The sequence below is a fragment of the Leopardus geoffroyi genome, chromosome E2 (genome assembly GCF_018350155.1).
Source record: "Leopardus geoffroyi isolate Oge1 chromosome E2, O.geoffroyi_Oge1_pat1.0, whole genome shotgun sequence".
Lineage (NCBI taxonomy): Eukaryota > Metazoa > Chordata > Mammalia > Carnivora > Felidae > Leopardus > Leopardus geoffroyi.
Genome location: NC_059335.1, coordinates 43,331,684 through 43,355,938, shown reverse-complemented (window position 1 = coordinate 43,355,938; position 24,255 = coordinate 43,331,684). Strand labels below are relative to the sequence as shown.

Below are 24,255 nucleotides of genomic sequence, written 5' to 3'. Positions count from 1 at the left end.
CTACAAAAATAATTTTAGTATAGACTGAAATGTCAGTGGCAGGAGTCTCATATTGCCAGAAATTGAGGGGCATTTCTTAAACCTGCAGGGAGGAAAATCACTTGTTTTCTCTGTAGTCTATATCATGATAACAGCTGAGCTAGAGAGAAAAGAACAGTTTTTCAAAAGGGGAGTGTTTACATGTAGAGACCTGGATTCCTTCAACTGGCTTTTCAAATTTCAGTTGTTAAATGGATCTTGAGTGTGAGTGGGGTAGGGGCAGAGACAGAGGGAGACACAGAATCTGAAGCAGGCTTCAGGCTCTGAGCTGTCAGCACAGAGTCTGTTGTGGGGCCTGAACTCACACACTTTGAGACCATGACCTGAGCTGAAGTTGGATGCCTAACTGACTGAGCCCCCAGGTGCCCCTGTTAGTGGCCTGTGTTAATTGACCACTGTCAGATGGCAAGTATGTAAATGTCTCTTCATGGCTTCTTTACGGAATCCCTGAAAGCCTTTCATGGTTAGGATGTAGCCAGATATTGGTATGGCCCAGGAGTGGTTTCGAGTCCAAGAGCAGTTACAAGACAAAGTGATCAGCTTGTTTTTTGTTTCCTGTTGATATCGGAGGTGTGCTTCTTACCTGGCTTTGGTCCATGACTCGGGTGTTAACCGGTTGTATAGCTTTCCTGTATTATCTAGTTCAAGCCTCACAGCATCTCTGGAAAGTGGCTGGAGCAGATGATAATTTACCTGTTTTGTCAGTGAGCCCTGATCCCTAGAATGTTTGGCGGCCTACCCAAACATTGGTGCCATTGGTGGCACTGCTTTGGGTGTGCAGTGGAATAGCCTAACTTGTTAGATGCCCTTGCCTGATCCCAGACATGGGTGTCCATGCTGTTGCTGACATTCCCCATTGAATCCATTCCCTGGGTAGAGTGAAGGAATGTCTAGTTGGATTCTTAGGGGATCACAGTGTTCTTAGGGGACAGAGCTACAAAGTGTTTACTGCTCAGTGGGGCTAGAGAAATGTGGCATGCTCTTTACTGGGCTTGATTGACTTACTGAATCTATAAACCTATTTTTCTCTAGATTTGAGTACATTTGTAAAAGGTGTTTGAACCCAGTTATCGGTGTCATTTTCTAGAAAGGCTTTGTTCTGATGATGCCTTTTGTAGAAGAACATACTAATCTAGTCTAGTTATAAAGTTTTATTCTGGGAGTTCAAGGAGTATTTATTCATACCTACTATGTGCTAGGCCCATGCTGGGTATAGAGAGAATAAAGGTAAAGCCAGCACAGGCCAGCTTTGTCCTCAGGGCACTTGTGGCCTACTCAGCAGAGAGTGGACTGAAATGTTCTCTGAAAGAGGTGGCAGAATGTGGGCTTGGTTTTGAGGGATGAGCAGGAATTTCTTAGCAGGTGAGACCTGTTGGACCTACAATGAGTCTGGTTGGTAACTGGCATGGAGTCAGAGTGCTAGGCATTCTGGGCACTCCTTAAATGTAAGAAAGAGCTGAAGAAGGAGGGGCTATGTTTCAGCTAAGAGCTTGGCACAAATTGATGGGCTTCAGCTGCATTTTGCTGAGTCACCAATACTAGGAACCTCAGGAGTGGGTCTGGTGGGGTGAGGAGACATCAGAGCCCTGCCAATGGTGCCAGGAGATAAGGGCATCTGGGTTGATCTTGTTAGAAAGCCAATAAGGCCCTGAAGCTGAGGATCCCTAGGGGAAATGATTGTTTAAGCAGAGTTTGTGGACCTGTGGGTGTCCCTGGCTCTTAGTGATGACACATGGAGGGTGTGGCTGGCCAGGCTGACAGATGCTCCAGTGTGACCCTCAAAATAGACTGTAACATCATCCCAGCAGGAGCAGTCTTCTGACATGTGATGGGTGGCTCTACCCAAGAACAGTAAGCCTGGGCTGGAGCACTGGATGGAGTTGAGGTGGGGCTCTTCTTTGCAGCTGGGGCCCAGGCCCAGGCCCTGGCCACAGTCAGCCTGCCTCTGCTTGAACTTGCAGCTGACTTCCTTTGGCCAGGCAGCAAAGCATTCATCATTAATTCTGTACACCACAATGAGGCACCCATTGTTTAGTCTTAGTCCCAGGCTGGGACCCATGAGCACAGGCATGAGGCCCATCCAGAGAGGAGGCAGATATGCCTATGCACATGACCTCATGGGGTGGTATAGAAAAGTCCATTCTATAGTGTACGCTATACCCAGGAGTGGCCCAGAGGTTGGGCTTCCTCCTGTACCTGAGAGTTTGGGGAAACCTTCATAGAAGAGGTGATGATGCTAAATCTGGAAGGATGAATTAGAAGATTTCAGGTTCTCACTTTGTTGAGAAACATGCTGTAGGTAGAAGGAATAGTGCATAGTGCTCTGTGAGGAACACAGAGCATGAGGTAGGCAAGGGCCAGATTGGAAATACCTTGTATGCCTTGGCAAGGGAGTATGGGCTTTATTCTGAGGGAAGTAGCAGTGTTTGAGGACTTTTGATCTGCCCATACTTTTGAGAGTGGATAGAGTAGAAGAGACTGCTGCTCTGGTGCAGCCAGGCCCCTCTTGGTGAGAGCCCTGTCCAGTGTGGGCCAGTAGCTTTAGGTCCTACACTCCAGGCATGGTTTTCCAAAAGCAGATGTCTTCTCTCTCTCTTGGCTGGTCTTTCTTCTGTATGGTGAGATATATAGAAGAGGGATGTAGAAAACTGGTGGGCAGAGAGGCTTTCTGGGGGTGAAAGACTCTGCATGTGCTTACTCTTTGGTTTTTTGGTTTTTGCCAAGTCCCATCTGAAAGACAACACTGTCCATAATTTTCCATGGAGACTCAGAGAGCCACTCACTCAATCAAGATCTCACCTGCCATGTTCCTGGTCCAGAGAGCAACTTGAGATCGGGCCCTCCAACCTAGAGACAGCATGTGACTGGTCCCTCACCCTGAGTTCCTTCACTCCAGTCTCTGTACATTGTACAGAGCCATTGAGATGTAGGTGTTCATCTGTGGACTTGGGGAAGGCTTTGTCCTACCTGCCCTCAGAAGTAGGGTCTGTCCTTGCCCAAGGCAGGTACAGATGGTGGTTGTGCCCTGTTCTTCCTGACTGCCCTGCAATTCTGGTGGCCTCATGGGCAGGTGCTGAGCTTTGGGTTGCATCTCTCCCCAGTAACACATTGCACTGTTTCTGGAGACATGGAGTATTTGGGTTCTGGAACGTCATGGAGTGTGGTATTGCTTACCTGTGTTGGGGGTTAAAGCCCAGGTCTAGCTGGGCATACTGAGGTGAAGCTCTGGTACAGGGTGAGAGGACTGGAGTCCACATGGTGTCCACTTTTCTGGTAGGACTTGTTCCTGCACTGAGCACATCTGGGCTTCCCTGGGACCTCCCTGCTCACTGTATGTCACCCAGGCTCCAAGTTGTGAGCTGAGAGTGGGGAGTATGGCTTCTTTCTTTATAACTGGGGACTTCCTTAGTCAAGCATCAGCCTCTAGAGAAATTCCTAAAATTCACTGCGTATCCCTCCTCCCCAGTTCCTGTCCTCATTGTTTTTTGTTTTCTGGAATGTTTGTTCTTTTCCCTAGATGGGTCACCATGCAAGGGAGATTCCCTGTTAGAGGAGAAGCAGGAGCTCATTGTGCTAGAGCACAGGAGGATGGACTCAACAGCTCTGCATGGCAAGCGTGTTGTGCTATCCTATTCTGGGGCCATTAGGAAAGAATCAAGGGTCCCCGAATGGGTCTCTGTGGTCAGGGGTCAAATTGGAAAGAAAGGACTGATCACTGGGAGAGGGATGAATAACACCCATGTCTAAATGCAAGAATGTTCCTCTGCTTCTCCAGAAATTCTGCTCAAAATCCACATGAAATATCTTTGTAGCTCCAGGATCCTGGTGTTTTGTTGTAATTGAAATGTGAGGTCATGGCTCTACTGCTAGAAATGAGGCTGGGGAACTTAGTGATAGAACAGAGCTCAGCCTCTCTCTCATGAAGGGGCTGGAAAGCACAGCTCTGGATTGTAGGGAAGTGGGGAGGGGCTGGGTAAGTCTTTTGCACCCCTCTTAATGTTCTCTTCCTCTTCTACCTCTTGGACCTTAGAGATGACTTGGCATTTCAGGGAAGTTTACCTTAGATTATAGAGATGGCAAGTGTCAAGGCTCAGATACCCCAACTGCTCACTCAGCTTCGGTAACAAATGTTACTGACTGATAACAGTGCTCGTCCTTAGAGCCCCAGAAGTTTTCCTAATGGGCAGCGTACCAGGCAGCTGCTATTTTTTGGTCAGAGTTTCATCATGAGACAAAACCTACTAGCTCCGGGGGTAGAGGCAGTTGGAAGATGAGAACCAGTGGAGAGAGGAGAAAGGCAGTTGTGCCCAGATGGTGAAAGGGCTCAGCTCATCTCTTCTGGAAGACATTGCTGAGGTGGAGCTGAACCGGAAGGAAAGAAGCAGAGGGGATGGTTTGCTGAGTAGAACTGGTTATAATCCAATTTGCAAAGCCATATATCTGTAATTTGCGTGGGCTGTTTTATAGAATGCTCTCTTATTTTTTAATTTTAAATTTTAAAATTTTTAGTATTTTTAAACTTTTATTTAAATTCTAGTTAGTTAACATACAGTGCAATATTGGTTTCAGTAGTAGAAATCAGTGATTATCACTTACATACAACACCAGGTGTTCATCACCGTTGCCCTCCTTAATACCCATCACCCATGTAGCCCATCCCTCATCCACCTGCCTCCATCAACCCTGTTTGTTCTCTATAATTATGAGTCTCTTATGGTTTGTTTCCCTCTCTCTCTTTTTTTTCCCCTTTCCCATATGTTCATCTGTTTTGTTTCTTAAATTCCACATGAGTGAAATCATATGGTATTGTCTTTCTCTGATTGACTTATTTCATAGTACATAGTATTAGCATAGTATACTCTAGTTCAATCCACATCATTACAAATGGTAAGATTTCATTCTTTTTGGTGGCTGAATAATATTCCATTGTGTGTATATATACCACATCTTTATCCATTCATCAGTCTATGGACATTTGGGCTCTCTCCATAGTTTGGCTCTTGTTGATAATGCTGCTATAAAAATTGGGGTAGAATGCTTTATTTATTTATTTATTGTTTATTTATTTTGAGAGAGAGTGTGAGGGAGGGACAGAGAGAACGGGACAGGGAGAAAATCCCAAGCAGGCTTCACACTGTCAGCACGGAGCCCTATGTGGGACTGGAATCCATGAACTAGGAGATCATGACCCAAGCGAAAATCAAGAGCTGGACACAACTGACTGAGCCACCCTGGTGCCCCTAGAATGCTCTTATATATGTATATATGTATGTGTGTAATCATATTTTTATTTTATCTTCAATTTTTTAATGTTTATTTATTTATTTTGAGAGAGAGAGAGAGCAAGCGAGCAGGAATGGGGCAGAGAAAGAGGAGCAGAGAGAGAGAATCCCAAGAAGGCTCCATGCTGCCAGCACAGAGCCTGATGTGAGGCTCAAACTCACAAACTGTGAGATCATGACCTGAGCCAAAATCAAGGGTTGGACACTTAACCTATTGAGCCACCCAGGCACCCCTATTTTTTATTTTTTTTTAAATGTTTATTTATTTTTGAGAGAGAGTGCAAACAGGGGACATACAGAGAGAGGAACAGAGGATCCAAGCAGACTATGCACTGACAGCAGAGAGCCAGATGTGGTGTTCGAACTCATGAACCAAGAGATCATGACCTGAGCCAGAGTCAGCTGCTCAACAAGTGAGCCACCCAGGCACGCCTAGAATGCTGTCTTTTAATAACAACTGTTGTGCCAGGAGTTTGTTGGTAGTTATATTTGCTTTTTTTAAAAAACCAAAATGTAAATAATACATAGAATCTATCAACATCTGACACAGTGTACATATTTATTTATTTATTTAAACTAAATTGTTCAAAAAGATTTTATCTTTAAGTAGTTTCTACACCCAGTGTGGGGCCCCAACTCACAACCCTGAAATCAAGAGCTATACACTCCACTGACTGAGTCAGCCAGGTGCCCCTGACTCCATGTACATTTAAAAAAAATTTTTTTTTTTTCAACGTTTATTTATTTTTGGGACAGAGAGAGACAGAGCATGAACAGGGGAGGGGCAGAGAGAGAGGGAGACACAGAATCGGAAACAGGCTCCAGGCTCTGAGCCATCAGCCCAGAGCCTGACGCGGGGCTCGAACTCCCGGACGGCGAGATCGTGACCTGGCTGAAGTCGGACGCTTAACCGACTGCACCACCCAGGAGCCCCTCCATGTACATTTTAAAAACGGCAGAAGGACAGAGAGATGCAGTTTTAAACAAATCTAGGTTATTGCCGTTATGTATGTTCTGTCGCTTGAGGCCAGTGCAGAAAGCAGATACCATTCCAGATAGTTTAAGCAGAAAATGGTTTAATATCTGGAATTTGATGTTTTCAAACTCATTGAAACTTAGAGCTTCCAGGTAATGGTGGATGAGGTTACTTAAATAAGATGCCCTCCTGAAAATAATGAAAGATGCTCAGTTACAAACCAGCAAACTCAAGGCCAGTTTCTGGATGAATACCTATAATTAGAACATTAAGGGTAATGTCTGAGTAACTAAGGGCATTTGCTGTGTCCACACTCAGCTCTGCTCTAGCTCTATAGTTACATAGGGCCAGAGAAGTAGAGGTTAGGGCCCGGAGCCTACTGGATATGGGGTCTGGTGGGAACTCTTTCATATTAAGTTAAGGTACCAACTACCTATACACTCTGGTTAAGGGCAGTGTATTTGGTTTCTGAATGTGACAGGCTCTGGAAAGGCAAGGCTTGGTACTTGAGATTCCCAAGATTCTTAGGGAAGAAGCCAGAACCCGGAGTGTGAGTAACCTGTCTGGGGCCACCCATGGGGACTGTTGTCCCCCTTTCTGTCTTGTGGGCTCTGTGGGTGTTTTGACAGTGCTCTTGGCAGTGGGTGCATGAGGCACTCCAGACCCACGTTCAGAAACACCTTCTTCCCAAGAAGCACATCCTGACTCAAGGCCCTTTTGCCTCAGGCATGTTTTTCCTTGGATGGTGCTGGGTTCAGTTCATTCATCTCTGTAATGCCCCGTCTCTCAGTGGGGGACCTGCACAGAATTGAGCTCAGCAGGTAATTGGATGGCTTCTTAGCAGAGGGGCAAAGTGGGGCTGTGGCTGCTAGAGGAGCAACGTGTATACAGCAGCCAGTGTCCTGATGGACTGTGGCTTTAAGCAAGCCCATCAGACTATGAAATAAATATTAGCCCTTATTTCAGACCTAAATGCCAGTTGGTGTTTTTCCTGAAATGTCTCCCAGGGGCCATTTGTAACCGTGGTCCTAGAGATCTCTTGTTAGGGAGGCTGTTGATTTCTTTATCTAGGGCAGGTTCTGATAGGAACAAGATTGCCAGTCTGCTGAGCTGTGGCTAAGGTGTCAGATGTCAAGATGAAACTATCAGGTAAGATTCTAGTAGCTCTTCAGGGGTCTGGGGCAAGGGAGAGGAGCAGTGGTGACAGACAGAGCCGATACCTTCCCTTAGCCTCCAAGAGCTGTCTCAGCCCTAAGGCTGAGGAGCTTGTCTCTTTTCTGTCCTCTTTGTCACTTCCTACCAGAGTTCTGTGGGCCTGGAGACATTCAGTTGATGGAGCTTAAATTTAAAATGTTCAGGTCCCATGATCCTTGGTTCATATATTTTAAACAGCATTTATTAAAAGTGCCTGTGGGCTTGCCAGCCCATAAAATCCACATTTTCTATAAGAAGAAATTGATAGAAAATAAAAAGAGCTAGGTCTGTGTTCTTTACTTTTGTCATCTGTTATTTGCTTATGGTGAGGGACTTCTTTTGGCCCTGGTATAAGGCCAGAATCCTCTGAAGCTTTCCACTGTACTCTGTGCCAAGGCCTCCTTGTCTCATCTGGAAAAGCCAGATGAGGCTAATGCTGACATGCAGGGCCCTAGGAGTGTTCTTGGTGACTGTGTGTGTGTGTGTGTGTGTGTGTGTGTATGTGTATGTGTGTGTGTGGTAAAATATTGGTAACAAAAAAAAAGTCATTTTAACCATTTTTAAGTGTACAATTCAGTGGTATTAATTGCATTCACAGTCTTATGCAATCTTCACCACCATTTTCCAAAACTTTTTCATCACCCCAAACAAAACTCTGTACCCATTAAGCAATAATTCCCTATTCCCACCCACCTCCCAGCACCTGTAACCTTTCTGTTTCTATGAATTTGCCTATTCTAGGTATTTCATATTGATGGAATCAGACAAAGTTGTCCTTTTATGTCTTGTTTATTTCACTTAGCATAATGTTTTCAGGATTTATATTTATCTCCTGAAACGTGAGATCATGACCTGAGCGGAAATCAGGAGTCAGAGGCTTAACCGACTGAGCCACCCAGGTGTCCTACCTAAAATAATTTTTTTTTTAAATCTTTATTTAAATTTGAGAGAGAGGGGGAGAGAGAGAGAGAGGCAGAGCGTGAGCAGGGGAGGGGCAGAGAGAGAGGGAGATGGAGAATCCGAAGCAGGCTCCAGGCTCTGAGCTGTCAGCACAGAGCCCGACATGGGGCTTGAACTCACGGACAGTGAGATCGTGACCTGAGCCGAAGTCAGACGCTCAACTGACTGAGCCACCCAGGCGCCCCCTAAAATAATTTTTAAGTAGGTTCCATGCTGTGGAGCTTGAACTCACAACCCTGAGATCAAGATTGTGAATTCTACTGACTGAGCCAGCCAGATGCCCCCAAAATTTTAATTTTGATGAAATCCAGTTTATCTAATTTTTTATTTTGTTAATCATGATTTTGGTGTCTCATCTAAGAATCCATTGCCAAATCCAAGGTCATGAAGCTTTTCCCTGTTTTATAATAAGAATTTTATAGTTTTGGTTCTTATATTTAGGTTGTTACTCCATTTTGTGTTAATTTTTATAAATGATATGGAGGAGGGGTTCAACTTCATCCTTTTGCATGTAGAAGTCCAGTTGTCCCAGCACCAATTGTGGAAGAGACTATTCTTGCCCCATTGAATGGACTTGGCACCCTTGTTGAAAGTAATTTGACCATAGATATGGGTTTATTTCTGGACTTTAAATTCTATTCCATTTGTCTATGTTCCTACCTTATGTCAGTACCACACTGTTTTGATTACTGTAGTTTTCTAGTACATTCTAAAATCAGGAAGTGTGAATCCTTTAACTTTGCTTTTCTTTTTTCAAGATTATTTTAGCTACTTGGGGTCCCTTGCATGTCCATATGATTTTGAGGATTGACTTCTCCAATTCTGCAAAAAACACTGTTGAAATTTCGGTAGGGATTGAGTTGATTTTTGTGGATCAGTTTGGAGAATGTTAACAATACTCTCCATCTTAACAATACTAAGTCTTCCAATCCATGAACACAGGATGTCTTTCCATTTATTTGTGTCTAATTTAATTTTTTTCAGCAGTGTTTTATAGTTTTTAGTGTATGACTTTTGTTTCCTTCGCTAAATTTGTTCCTAAGTATTTTATTTTTTTGATGCTATATTATAAATGGAGTTATTTTCTTAATTTCCTTTTTATTTATTTTTTATTTATTTATTTAAAAAATTTTTTTTAACGTTTATTTAATTTTTTTTTGAGACAGAGAGAGACAGAGCATAAACGAGGGAGGGTCAGAGAGAGAGGGAGACACAGAATCCAAGACAGGCTCCAGGCTCTCAGCTGTCGGCACAGAGCCCGACGTGGGGCTCGAACTCACAAACTGTGAGATCATGACCTGAGCCGAAGTCGGATGCTCAACCGACTGAGCCACCCAGGCGCCCCTTTATTTATTTTTTTTAATGTTTATTTTTGACAGAGAGAGAGAGAGACAGACAGACAGAGTGTGAGTGGGGGAGGGGCGGAAAGAGATGGAGACACAGAATCCAAAGCAGGCTCCAGGCTCTGAGCTGTCAGCAAAGAACCTGACACAGGGCTTGAACCCACGAGCCATGAGATCATGACCTGAGCCGAAGTCGGATGCTCAACTAACTGAGCCACCTAGGTACTCCTTAATTTACTTTTTAGATTGTTCATTGGTAATATATAGAAACACAACTGCTTTTTGTATGTTGATCTTGTGTCCTGCAACTTTGCTGAATTCATTTCTTTTAGCTCTAGTGAGCTTTCTGTGTACTGATGGGATTTTTTTATAGGATCGTGTCATCTGCAAATAGAGATAGTTTTACGTATCTCTTTCCTGTTTGGATGACTTTTATTTTTTTTTCTTGTTTGATTGCTCTGGCTTGGACTTCCACTACAATGTTGAATAGCAGTGATGAAAGGTGGCCATCCTTGTCTTATTGTAATCTTGGAGGAAAAGCTTTCAGTCTCTTACCATTGGGTTTTCATAAATACCCTTTATTGTCTTGAGAAAGTTCCTTTTATTCCTAGTTTTCTGAGTGCTTTTATCATGAGGGAGTGTTGGATTTTGTAAAGTTTTTTTTTTTTCTATGTCAATGTAGATGATCATATAGTTGTGTTTTTTCCTTTGTTCTATTAATGTGTTTTATTATATTGGTTGATTTTCTTATGTTAAACCACCCTTGCCTTCATGGGATAAATCCTACTTGGTCATGGTATGTAATCCTTTTAATACATTGTTGGATTTGGTTTCCTACAGTTTTCTTGAAAATTTTTGCATCTGTACTTATGAAATATATTGGTCTGTAATTTCCTTTACTTTTGATGTTTTCTTGGTGGCTCTTTGATTGCTGTTTCAGGGTCTACCCCATCTTGGGCTTTCATCTGGGTACAGCACATTTGTAACAGTATCCAGACATTATTCTGCCAAGAATTAAAGTCTCTAGGTCAGAGCCGGGAAGGAGCTTAGGAGCCCTTTAGTCCAACCTCTCCTCTTCTTATAGGGAACTTGAGATGTGGGGTGAAATCCAAGACCCACAGTCCTGAATTAGACTCGAGTGTCTGAGACTGGGCTTCAGAGTCTGGGGTATTATCTCTGGAGCCCGGCTGCAAAGTGTTCCAGTTACTTTAAAACTCTTCAGGTGCTTCTCATCAGGAGGCAGGAAAGGAGTGTCAGACTTGTTGCCACAGAGGTTCCTCCGGTAGAGTGCTCCAGGCTGTCTCTCAGGACTGGTTGGGTAATAACAGCAAAGTGGTGGTCTCCTTCCCTCCACATGTTGTTGTATATCTCTGGAGAGTGTGAGATTCCAGAGGGCTGGTTTCTAAGGTCCTGTCATCTGTTCACCAGTAGACCAGTTTGGGTCATGGAAGAAACTCTAGTCAGTTGGAGCTGTGCTGAGCCAGTGTCACTGTAGGAGGGTCTCCTGGGTGTGTGCTCTGGGTTGCGCTTGGGACGCACAGTGTGCTACATGAGCCAGAGTCCCAGCTTCTCCGCTGAGCAGGGATTTTGACCATTTCCTGCTGTTTCTGAAGATGTGCTTTTCTGAGGTAGCCTCTGTCCTCCTGTCAAGGCTCAGGGAAGTGGGTGTACTGAGGAGCTGACCATGAAGGCCAGGTCCTCCAGTGTGTCCCTCTGGCACTGAAATGTTGCCTTGGGACAATCCAGGGAGAGTCTGATGGGTGAGAGCCAATGACCTTCACAGTATGTGACCACCAACTGTCTCGAAAATGATTTTTCTCTATCAAAGTAATTCATGTTATTTGTAGAAAATCTGGAAAACCAAAGAGAAAAAAGAAGAATCCAAGCTGATCGGAGTGTGCTTGCATCTCCGCGTGACTGCAGGGTTTTGCAGACAGTTGCTTTTATGGGAGAGTCAGCAGAGGTGGGAGGTGGGGGGTGAAGGGCAGCACAGGCCCCAGAAACCACCAGTCCATTTTCATTGCAGGTCATTTTCCAGGGCCCCAGTTTGCCCCTACTGCCTGCCTCCATGTCTTCAGGGCAGACATGGCTCTGTGGTCAGCTGAGGGCCTTGCCACAGCTGCTGCTCTCCAGCTCAGCTGAGGCCATGCTCACTTGCTGTCCTCTTCTCTCTGGAGTCCACGAGAGACAGAGTTGCTCTTCTAGCTCTAGCTTGTGTTGTGTTGTTAGCAGTGAAGGATAGAAACTGAGAAGGTAGAGGCCAACTCATGGTCTCACTGCCATGAAGAGCTTATCCTCTGTTGTCCCTCCTCTACATTTACTGGCTGTAAAATGAGCACAGTGTAAACTCCAGGGCTGGAACAGAGCTGGTAAAGGACTACTACTGACAGGCCAAGCACCTGGGCTCCAAAGTTTGCAAGTGGGTCTCAGAGAATTGCCCTTTCTTTGGTGACTGGTTGTGCTTGGCTGTGTCCTGGGCAGCTCCTCCCCCATGCATAAGTTTACTGTGTTCTAAAGAACACTTGGCTCAGGGTGTCTGGCTGGCTCATTCAGTAGAGCATGGGACTCTTGATATTGGGGTTATAAGTTTGAACCCCACATTGGGTATAGAGATTACTTGAAAATAAAATCTTTAAAAAAATAAAGAACACTTGGCTCTCTCCATGTCTTGCCATCCTCATTGCTTCTGTCCTGTGCAGCCCTGTCATCTTCCACTGGGACATTTTGGTAGCCTCTAGCTTTGCCTTTTCTTTTCTTTTAAAAAAAAAAATTTTTTTTTTTTTAACGTTTATTTATTTTTGAGACAGAGAGAGACAGAGCATGAATGGGGGAGGGGCAGAGAGAGAGGGAGACACAGAATCGGAAGCAAGCTGCAGGCTCTGAGTCATCAGCCCAGAGCCCAACGCGGGGCTCGAACTCACGGACTGCGAGATCGTGACCTGAGCTGAAGTCGGATGCTTAACCGCCTGAGCCACCCAGGCGCCCCTCTTTTTTTCTTTTTTAAATGTTTTTATTTTTATTTTTGGGAGAGAGAGAGAGAGAGAGTGCGCACGTGCGCGGGCGCGAGCCCACGTGCGTGGGGGAGGGGCAGAGAGAGAGGAAGACAAAGAATCCAAAGCAGGCTCCAGGTTCTGAGCTATCAGCACAGAACCCGATGCGGGGCTCAAACTCACAAACCTTGAGATCATGCCCTGAGCCGAAGTCGGGCGCTTAACCTGAGCCACCCAGGCGCCCTTAGTTTTTTTGCCTTTTCAATCCATTTTACAAATATCAGTAGTTTGATCAGTGGTGCCCGTTTCTAAACCCTTTCTGCATCTTCCTATTGACCTTCTATGAAGTTCAAACTCTTTAAGCTAGCGCGCAAGCTGTGCGTGAATAGCCTGTTTCCTGCTGCAGCTTTGACTCTTTTTAGGTCTACCCAAGCTATGATGAGCCACACTGATTTCTCTCAGTTCCTTGACTGTGCGCTGCTTTTTTGCCTTTATGCCTCAGCACATTCTGCTGCTTCTGCATGGAATGTCCTCCTCTTGTTTCCCTTCATCTCCTTTACCAGGGCTTGGCTCAGCCTTTATTTCCTCTGGGAATTCCCAAGTCAGTGCACTCTGAGTCTCTGGTTTGCTCCTGACTTGCCAGTGGAAACTGTCAGAATGCAGGGACTGAATCTAGGCCCTACCCTTGTATCCCTAGCACCATATTGGGCACAGAGAATCTGTGTGGAATGGGTGAATGATCTCAAGAGCCTCTGTAAAAAGAAACTTACCACACCTGGGTTTTTTTAAGCTTATTATTTGACAAAAAGAGAGACCCAAACTGAAATTCTGTCCCCATTAAACAATAACTCCTGATTCTTACCACCCTCTAGGCCCTGGTAACCACCATTCTACGTTCTTTATGAATTTGACTGCTCTAGATACCTTGTATAAGTGGAACCATACAGAATTAGTCTTTTTGTGACTAATTTATTTCACTTCATGTGATGTCTTCAGGGTTCCTCCATGTTGTAGTATACATCAAAATTTCCTTCCTTCCTTTTTTTTTTAAAGTTTTATTTTTTAAGTGATCTTTATGCCCAACTTGGGGCTCAAATTCACAACCGCAAGGTCAAGAGTTGCATGCTATTCCATCTGAGCCAGCCGGGAGCCCCGGAATTTCCTTCCTTTATAAGGCCGAGTAATACTCCATTATGTATATGTGTCACATTCTGTTTATCCATTTCATCCATTCAGCAGTAGACACTTAGGTTGGTTTGCTTCCACCTTTTGGCTGTTGTGAATAATGCTATGAATACACGTGTAAAGATACCTGTTCAAGTCCCTGTTTTCAATTCTTTTGGGCGTGTACCCAGAAGTGGAATTGCTGGATCATATGATAATTCTATGTTAAAAATTAAACATTAAAAAAAATTTTTTTTATTAATTTTATTTATTTAGTTTTTGAGAGTCAGAGAGAGACTGAGCACGAGCAGGGGAGGTGCAGTGAGAGGGAGACACAGAATCGGAAGCAGGCTCCAGGCTCTGAGCTGTCAGCACGGAGCCCGATGTGCGGCTCAAATTCAAGAACTGTGAGATCATGACCCGAGGTGAAGTCAGTCGCCCAACTGACTGAGCCACCCAGGCGCCCCCAAAATTAATTAAAACCATAGTTAATTAAAATTTTTTTCCAAATTAATCTATTTTATTTTCAAAATTTTATTTAAATTCTAGTTAACCTATAGTGTAATATTGGTTTGAAGAGTATTTACATTTTTTTAAAGTTTTTTATTTATTTAAGCAATCTCCACACCCAGCATGGGACTTGAATTCATGAACCCCAGATCAAGAGTCTCATGCTCTTCTGACTGAGCCTGCTAGGCGCCTCTAAAAATATAGTTTAATTTTTTAAACTTAAAATTACCATATAATTGACCGCCATACTGATTTCCACAGCTGCTGCATCATCAATGCACAAGGGTTCTAATCTTCACATCCTCACCAACACTTGTTATTTTCTGACTTTTTGTTTTGGTTTGGGTTTTGTTTTTGTTTTTGTTTTTAATGATAATAGCTTTCCCAAAGAGTATGAAGTGGTATCTCCTTGTGGTTTTGATTTACTTTTCCATAATGATTAGTGATGTTGAGAATCTTTTCATGTGTTTTATTAGCCGTTTATCTCTTCTTTGGAGAAATATCTATTCAAGTCCTTGCCCTTTTTTTTAAAGCAGTTTTATTTATTTATTTAATGTTTGTTTATTTTTGAAGGAGAGAGAGAGAGTGCGCGTGTGTGTGGGGGGGAGGGGCAGAATAGAGGGAGATACAGAATCCGAAGCAGGCTCCAGGCTCTGAATCGGCAGCGCAGAGCCCTATGTGAGGCTTGAACTCACCAACTGTGAGATCATAACAGAGTCGAAGTTAGCCACTTAACCGACTGAGCCTCCCAGGTGCCTCTTAATGTTTGTTTATTTTTGAGAGGTGCCTGGGTGGCTCAGTCGGTTAAGCATCCAACTCTGTTTCAGTTCAGGTCATGATCTTAATGGTTTGTGGGTTCGAGCCCTGCGTTGGGTTCTGTGCTCACAGTGCAGAGCCTGCTTGGGATTTTCTTTCTCTCCCTCTCTCTCTGCCTCTCCCCTGCTCACGCTGTTTCTCTCTCGAAATAAATAAATAAACTTAAAAATTTTTTAATATTTATTTCACTATTAAAATTTTTTTTAATGTTTATTCATTTTTGAGAGAGAGAAGAGAGGGACACAGTGTGTGAGTGGGGGAGGGGCAGAGAGCGGGAGATACAGAATCTGAAGTGGGCTGCAGGCTCTGAGCTGTCAGCACAGAGCCCTACCAGCGGCTTGAACTCCCGAACTGCGAAATCATGACTTGAGCCTAAGTCGGACACTCAGCCGACTGACTGAGCCATGCAAATGCCCCTAATGTTTATTTATTTTTGAGAGAGAGAGGAAGAGAATGTAAGCAGGGGTGGGGCAGAGAGAGAGAGAGGGGATCTGAAGTGGGCTCTGTGCTGTCAGCAGAGAGCCTGATGTGGAGCTCCAACCCACCAACTGTGAATTCATGATGTGAGCTGAAGTTGGATGCTTAATCAATTGAACCACCCAGGCACCCCATTTTTAAATTTAAATTAAATTAAATTAAATTAAATTAAATTAAATTTTTTTTTTAGAAAGCTTGCACACCCACAAGCAGGGGAGGGGCAGAGGGAAGGGATCTTAAGCAGGCTCCACGGTCAGTGTAGAGCCCAACACAGAGCTCAATCTCACGACTATGAGATCATGACCTGAGACGAAAACAAGAGTCAGATGTTTAACCTACTGAGCCATGTTTTTTATTTTGTTTTGTTTAATTAAAAAAAATTTTTTTAAGTAGGCTCCACACAAGAGTCACATGCTCTACCCACTGAGCCAACCAGGCACCCCTGTTTTTTGAGTTGTATGAGTGCTTTGAATATCCTGGATATTAAACCCTCATCAGATAGATGACTTGCAAATATTTTCTCCTTTCTCATCTGTTGCTTTTCGCTGTGTTGATGGTGTCCTTTGAGGTATAAAAGTTTAAAATTTTGATGTGGTTTACTTTTTTTCTTTTGTTGCCTGTGCTTTGGGTGTAATATCCAAGAAATCATTGCCAGTTCTAATGTAAACTTTTTCTCCTATGTTTTCTGCTAAAAGTTTTACAGTTTAGGTCTTTGTATTTGATCTGTTTTAAGTTAATTTTGCACATGGTATATAGTAAGTCTTCAACATCATTCTTCTGCATGAGGCTATCCCATTGCCCCAGCATCATTTGTTGAAAAAACTGTCATTTTCCAATTGAATGGTCTTAGCATCTTTGTCAAAATCAATTGACCATATATGGGAAGGTCTATTTCTGTGCTCTCTATTCTATTACTATGGTCTTTATGTCTGTCTCCACCACTGTTTTGATTATCATAGCTTTGTGGTACGTTTTAAAATCAGGAAATGTAAGTCCTCTAACTTTTTTGGTCTTTTTCTAGATTGTTTTGACTAATCAGTGTTCCTTGAGATTCCATATGAATGGCATTAAATCTGTGTATCACATTGGGTAGGTAGTATTGGCATTTTAACAATATTGTCTTCCAATTCATGAACACAGATGTCTTTCCATTTATTTGTGTCTTCTTTAATTTCTTTCAGCAACATTTATAGTTTTTAGTGTACAAGTCTTTTGCCTCCTTGGTAAAGTCTGTTCCTAAGTATTTGATCCTCTATAATGCTATTATAAATGGAATTATTTTCTTAATTTCCTTTTTTGATTGTTCATTGTAAGCGTGTAGAAAAATAACTGCTTTTCATATGTTGATTTTGTATCCTTCCAACTTTGCTGAATATGTTTATTAGTTCTAACAGTATTTTTGTGGAATCTTTAGGGTTTTCTACATATAGAATCATGTCATCTGTGAACAGAGATGGCTTTACTTATTCTTTTCCAATTTGAGCTCCTTTTATTTCTTTTTCTTGTCTAACTGCTTTGGCTAGAACTTGTAATACTCTGTTGGATAGAATGGCAAATGCAGGCATCTTTGTTTTGTTCCTGATCTTAGGATACGTTTTTTAATCTTTCACCATTACATATGCTGTTAGCTGTGGGCCTATCATATATGGCCTTTATTATGTTGAGACAGATGCCTTTTATTCTTAGTTTGTTGCATATGACTGAGATGTAACTTAACATACCATACAATTCATCCACTTAAAGTATACAATACAGTGTTTTTTAGTATATTCACAGGGTCCTTACACCTTTTTTACCCTCTGCTTATCTCAGACTGGTTGGATAATAGTTTTCATGTGCATGAAGACTTGCTGGAAGGTAGAAGGCTGCATCTTTTTGTAATTTTAGAACATCATACTTTTGGAATAATGTCACCCATTGTTTGAAGAGTTGGGACTCATTTCTTTTGAACACTGACTCAGTGCTGACTTCATATGAATATGCAACTTAGGCTTCTGTGGGGCTGCTCCCAGTGTCATTGACACCTGCAGGTGACATAGCTCCCAAGTGTGGGTAATGGATCCTCTAGGTGCTTTACCCTTAGTTCATCCACTTGGATTTGCAAGTTGACCCTAGAGTTTATGTAAAGGCTTCCAGGCCATCCACTGGTAACCACTGTCCCATCTATGGGGCAGAGAGTTTATAGGAGGGTGTTGAGGGCTAGCTTCTGGAGGTGGAAAAGGCTTCCACAGTGCAGAAGCCTAAGCAAGTTGTGTTTGAATACTTGTGCCTTAGTAGTTCCTCATTCCCATGGAAGCTTGTGGAATTAAACTCTTGTTGCTGTGGCCAAGCTGTTTGACCTTCCCTATTTGCATTGACCTTAAGTGGTCAAGGGTCATCTAGGAAACATGTGCTCCAAACACAAACCCTCATCTTAGTGTCAGGAAGCCTGCATGCCAGGGATGGGATCACATGTAATATTGAGCAGAGGCTCAGGCCCCTCCAAACAGGGCAGGGTAAGTGGGCCGACATCCAAGTCAGGGAAATCCCTGGTTATGTTGTACATGATTATGTTGATTAATGACTTCAGGGCAGTTGAGGTCATTTGCTGCTTGGTCAGCTGAGGCATTAAGAGAATAGAGACCAGCTTTTGGTGGCCTCTACCATATAAAGTAAGGAAGCTGATTATTTGGGCTGCTGTTTTTCCAGGAAAAAGTACAGGTTTTAATCTAATGGGAATCCTGCCAGCAGTCTTATACAGCTTCTCCCAGTGGTTCTTCAAGGTCCTTTTTTGGCAGGAGGTAGCAGGCAGTTTGAGAGCCTGAGTCCTTTGAACTGTGCAAGTCCCTCTTTGAAGTGCTGTTCCTTTCCCTTCCCTCCTCTTTCCCCTAACTTCTGCAGGCCAAGTTATCAGGGTTATGTGTTGGTTGGTGTCCTTTCCTGGTTCCTGCCAGCATGATGGGGTAGCTGGTTTCAGAGGAAGATGTGTGGGTCAGAGCCTTCCTTCCTTGCCTGATCCGATCCTTTATTTGGATGGTAGAGGCTGCTCCCCCAAAACCCAGTGGCATAGCCAGCCAGAGAAGGGCAAAGGAGCATTACTGTAGATGAAGGACTTGCAGAGACAGTAGCACCACGTTGTGGGAACTCTGGTAGTGGTAGAAACAGGTACATAGGTGCATGGAGCATGTCAGGGGTAAAAAAGAAATAGTCCAAGATGGGGAAATGTATGTGGAAGTGTTCCTTGCAGAATCATTTACAGTAGGGAACAGTTGGAATGTAAATGTATAGCTACTTGGAAGTGGTTAAAATAAGACAACCCTGTGTAATTGCTTTAAAAAACATTTTTTTGTGTGTGTGGTAAAATATACATAACAATATTGACCATTTTAACCGTTTTAAAGTGTAAGTTCAGTGACATGACCTGCAACCGTAAAGTTAAACTTTAGCCCTCTTGGTTGGTGTTTTTAGTATTCTAAGCTTCTCAACTACCTGTTGGCACTCACATGTAGTTGATATCAGGCATCATGTGTGAGTTTCTACTATTTTACTCTTAGAAGGTAATGACTTGTTTCTCATATTTAAGTTCTTGGGGAAATACCTGTTTCCTTGTACACTATAAACAGGCTAGAAAACCCTGTTCATTTCCTTTTCTTTCTTTTTTTTTTTTTACATTTATTTATTTTTGATAGAGACAGAGCACAAGTGGGGGAGGGGCAGAGAGAGAAGGAGACACAGAATCCGAAGCAGGCTCCAGGTTCCAAGCTGTCAGCACAGAGCCCGATCCAGAGCTTGAACTCACAAACCATGAGATCATGACCTGAGCCGAAGTCGGACGGTTAACCGACTGAACCACCCAGGTGCCCTGTTCATTTCCTTTTCTGTCCTGCCCACTCATGAGTGCCACTGAGACATCTTTGACAGAGGTGTGCAGCATGGGCCCTGCCTTGCTGTGGGTAGCTTGGTTGTTTAGGTACCTGGGTAGGAGGAGTGTGTGTGGGGGGGTGTCTCTCAGGGACTTAAAACACCCTCCCCCTAACATTGGATGATCAAGGAGGTCAGCAGTGAATGTATGCAGTGAGGGTAATGAGTTTGGAGATACCCAGAGAAGAAGCCCCGTGGGAGGGGTCTTGACAATCCTGTGTGAAAGTACATTACATGGCTGTACTTTTTCCATGTCTTGGTCCTTGTTGAAGAGTGGCATGTCCCCATGGGCTTGATCTTGTATTGCTCTGCCACGTACAGGATTGTAGGCACTTCTTAGGGACAGATTCCACCACCTTAGCCGGAGCCAGAAACCAAGGGACTGGAAGCAGTGATTTCAGGAAACTTTCCTCTGAAACTGAAGGCAGTGGTTCCTGGCTACAGATACCACCTCTTGTTTCTCCAGCTACTTAAGGCATTGAGATGATTTTCATTAGAAAATCAAAATGTGGGCCCCCTGGGTGGCTTAGTCAGTTGAGCATCTGACTCTTGATTTTGGCTTGGAGTCATGATCCCAGGGTCGTGGGATTGAGCCCCATGTCAAGCTCCATGCTGAGTGTGGAGCCTGCTTAAGATTCTCTCTCTCCCTCTTCATCTGCTCCTGCCCTGATTGTTCTGTCTCTCTCTCTGTCTCTCTGTCTCTCTCTCAAATTAAAAAAAAAAGAAGGAATCAAAATGTGAAGGTTCTTTAAGAACCACTAGTGTGCTAAGAGTCACTATATTCATTGCTTGTCCTATTTTTCTTTTCCCAAGATATATTTTAGAAGGGAGATACATAATCATTTGCTAATAAAAACTTTTATGTGTGTGATTTTTTTGAAGGTACATGGGAATAGGACTCTCAGCTCAAGGCGTCAACATGAACAGACTTCCTGGTGAGTCACTGGTTAAGAGAATATTTGTTTTGCTCTCCTTATCCATTCTGTGATGAGAATCATGGTGGCAGCCAAGAAGCTAGAGAGGGCTTTCTGGCTGCCCACTCAAAGCTAGGCCATTGGGTGGAAGATCCTGAAAGTTGGCCATGGCTGGGATGGTATGGGCTTCCATTCCAAAAAATTAATTGGCAAGTGATTGTCATTCATGGAATTTGCAGTCAAAACCAAGCAACCTGAGCTTGCTCCTAGTGGGGATATGCCTTAGTAGCTCTTCCTCCCATTGACCTTTGACCAGCCTGGGACTCTGGCAGCATATATGGAGAGGAAGGCTATTGCCAACACTGGCTTTTTTGTTACTTTACCATATTAATGATCAGAGTCTTTAAGTGACCTCCCACTTGGGTTACAGTTGAGGCATTTTTTTTCCTTTTTTTTTTTAATGCTTTTTTATTTTGAGAGAGGGAGAGAGAGCATGTGAACAGAGAGGGGCAGAGAAAGAGAGACACACACACACACACACAGAATCCCAAGCTGGCTTCTTACTATCAGCACAGAGCCCGATGCAAGGCTTGAACTCATGAACTGTGAGATCATGACCTGAGCCGAAATCAAGAATTGGACACTTAGGGGCGCCTGGGTGGCACAGTCGGTTAAGCGTCCGACTTCAGCCAGGTCACGATCTCGCGGTCCGTGAGTTCGAGCCCCGCGTCGGACTCTGGGCTGACGGCTCAGAGCCTGGAGCCTGTTTCCGATTCTGTGTCTCCCTCTCTCTCTGCCCCTCCCCCGTTCATGCTCTGTCTCTCTCTGTCCCAAAAATAAATAAACGTTGAAAGAATTGGACACTTAACCGACTGAGCCACCCTGGCGCCCCAAGACAATTTCTTAATAAATAAGAGGATTTGTGCAAGACTTAGGTTGGCAGTCAGCAACCTCAGATTTGAGGAATGCTCTGGGTCCCACAGATGGTCCTTCTTTACTACCTAAGCACCCTTTCAGCTATTTTCTGCCTAGTGGCTCATGCCTAGTCCTGGGCTGTGTCTAGTTGAGGTGATAGAAACCTCTCCCAGAAGCTGATGAGTTCCAGAAGATGGTCCTAAGTCCATTTGTCCCTTCAGTGGCATAAGTGACATGGTACAAGCTGCCCCAACACCAGCATGGAGACAGGCAAAGTCCCTATGTTTTGGCCCTGGCCCTCTCTAGTGTTTGTGCCTTGGACACAAGAAGGCAACTGTTTTTTTTCCAAAGAGAGAGCAGCACTTAAACGTTTCATCTTTTCCCATCTATGTTTAATATCACTCACAGATTTTTTTTCTCATTGACTAATTTCAAATACTTGAAATCTACACTTATTCAGGATTCAGCTAATTGTCAGGAGTCTGACATTTTTTTAGCTTTGATCTGAGTAAAAACTGTCCTTGAGTTATTAACCAGAGTGCGTGTGGCATGTTTGGCTTTTGTGTAGCATGCAGCTGTGATCTTTGTTATGTAAGCCACTGGCCTGGGCTGACTACATGTGTCTATAGTGTTTGTAGCTCTGCCTCTTAGTAACCAAGGAACTTAGAAAAATAATTCACCATCAAGGGTAAACTGATTGTTAATCTTTTTCGTATTCCAGATGTGCTCTTTGAACTTTTGCACTGCTTTAGTGGCAGAGAAAAGAGGCTTTTATAGGCTTTCATACAGAAGTAACTATTATAATCTGTTATTACACGGCACTTAAGCAACCATGAACACTGACTGGTTAAGTGAATTTTTGTTAATCCACAGAAAAGAATACAATGCAGCCATGAAGAGAATGAGGAGGCTTTTTAGGTACTTATTTGGAGCAATCTCTAGAATGTATTGTTAAGTTGAAAATATAAGGCATAGAACAGAATATAATATGCTACCAGATATGTAAAAATAAAAAAGGCAAAATGACCATACCTATACCTGCCTGTACCTGTACCTGCTTGTACATGCGTAAGATACCTTTGGAAAGTTACAGGAAAACTTGTAGTATTGGCTGTTCCTTGGGAAGGGACAGGGTGGCTAGAGATAGGACTGGGAAGGAAATTTTCCACTTTCAAAGTTTTCACATTTTCTTTCTTGTGAGTATATTATCTGTTTAAATAGAAATAAAGCAAAATGAACAAAAGCAAATGCCTTTCTATCAAGAAGTCTTGATGTCTGTCTTTCAGGTGGTTTTGGAGTGCAGTCTTTTACCATGTGCTAGGCATGGTATTGTAAGTTCCACATTCGCATCCTTCTTTAGTAAGAACCGTTTTTGCATGGCTCATTGGGTTTGGGATCCATGGAGTGGAGCAGATTGGGGGTGGGGAGTGCTTCAAGGTCTACCTGGGCTGATCTGAATCTCTTTTGAGTTGGAGCCATATGGAGCTGGCTTGGTCTGTTTGCCTTGTTCATAAGATGGGGTTTTTGACTCCCTCTGGGCCTGTTGGAGGCCAGCTGCTGATCATGTGCTTTGACATTAGTTTTTATTTTGTTTTGTTTTTTAATGTTTATTTATTTTTGTGTGTGTGAAAGAGAGAGAGAGAATGAGCAGAGGAGGGGCAAAGAGATAGGGAGACAGAGGATCCGAAGTAGGCTCCAGGCTCTGAGCCATCAGCACAGAACCTGACATGGGGCTTGAACTTGCAAACTGACTGAGCCAACTGACTGAAAGTTGGATGCTTAACTGACAGAGCCACCCAGGAACCCCTTGGTGTTGTTAATACAACATTGTAGGGAAATCCATTTTGGGCCCTTGTGAAGTCAGACCCTGTCCAGGCACAGGGTGTGGGCCAGTAGGGAGAAGGGGCTTAGAGACAGTGGATGAGGTGTTAATCCCTGCACTAACACATCAGGAGAGTTGGCACCTTTTTTAGCATCCCTCACTGGTGGATGTCTTGTTTGGCAAGAGAAAGGGGCCTCTGTGGGTATTGCTTCTGTTTTCATTTCACTCTGCCTGCCAGCGCCTGAGGGCTTTCCTTCCTGCCCTGATAATCTCCCTGATTATTCCTTAAGGTGGAAAGTAAGAATCAGATTGCAGCTAGATAGGGATTCTTCCTGGGAAGGATGGATACCTCTGGCTTTCCCAGGTTACAGGGCTGGCTAAATGGCTGGGCAGAGCTAGTACTGGACAGATGTAGGGATAGAGGGGTGGTACTCTTAGGAATGATGGTGGGCCTGCCATTGTTCATCTCATTGCTGGATTTGGAAGATGAGAATCCCCTTTGGCACTTGCCATTTTCTGGGATCACTTTTTTCTTTTTTGGTGGGGTGATGTTAATGAGCATACATCCTCCATAACTGAAAGTATCATCATTCATAAACAGTTGGACCTGAAAGTACTAGCATGTATTCCAGCAGGGGCATGATATGGAGGATGACAGTAACTGAGGCCTTTCTGCCAGTTACTTCTGATTTCCAAGAGACCCTTGGTTGCAGTGAAGGCTCTTTAGACTGTTTGGATGTATGGATGGTAGGAGGGGAGTGATGATGATGGTCTAGGCTGGGTCTGGAATTTGAGACTTTGGTGTTAACTTCAGATGAGATGTTTGAGAGTATATGTACCTTCTTGGTAGATACAGGTATGTTTGGTGGAGGGTAGTGGTTGGGGTGGTTACTGCAGCTTCACAGTGGTGTTGAGAGACAAATAGGAGTTTGCCAGGTGGGTCTGGGTACAGT

General features: G+C 43.6%; 1 protein-coding gene across 2 annotated transcripts in view; it reads left to right on the top strand.

The window, feature by feature from the left end:
* The window catches only part of RANBP10 (RAN binding protein 10), a 65,090-nt gene that overhangs the window by 2,621 nt on the left and 38,214 nt on the right, over positions 1-24,255 (top strand). For both annotated transcript variants that reach the window (XM_045443197.1, XM_045443198.1), the window contains exon 3: positions 20,534-20,586. In XM_045443197.1, coding sequence (XP_045299153.1) covers positions 20,534-20,586 — 53 coding nt within the window. The remainder of the gene's footprint in view (positions 1-20,533; positions 20,587-24,255) is intronic.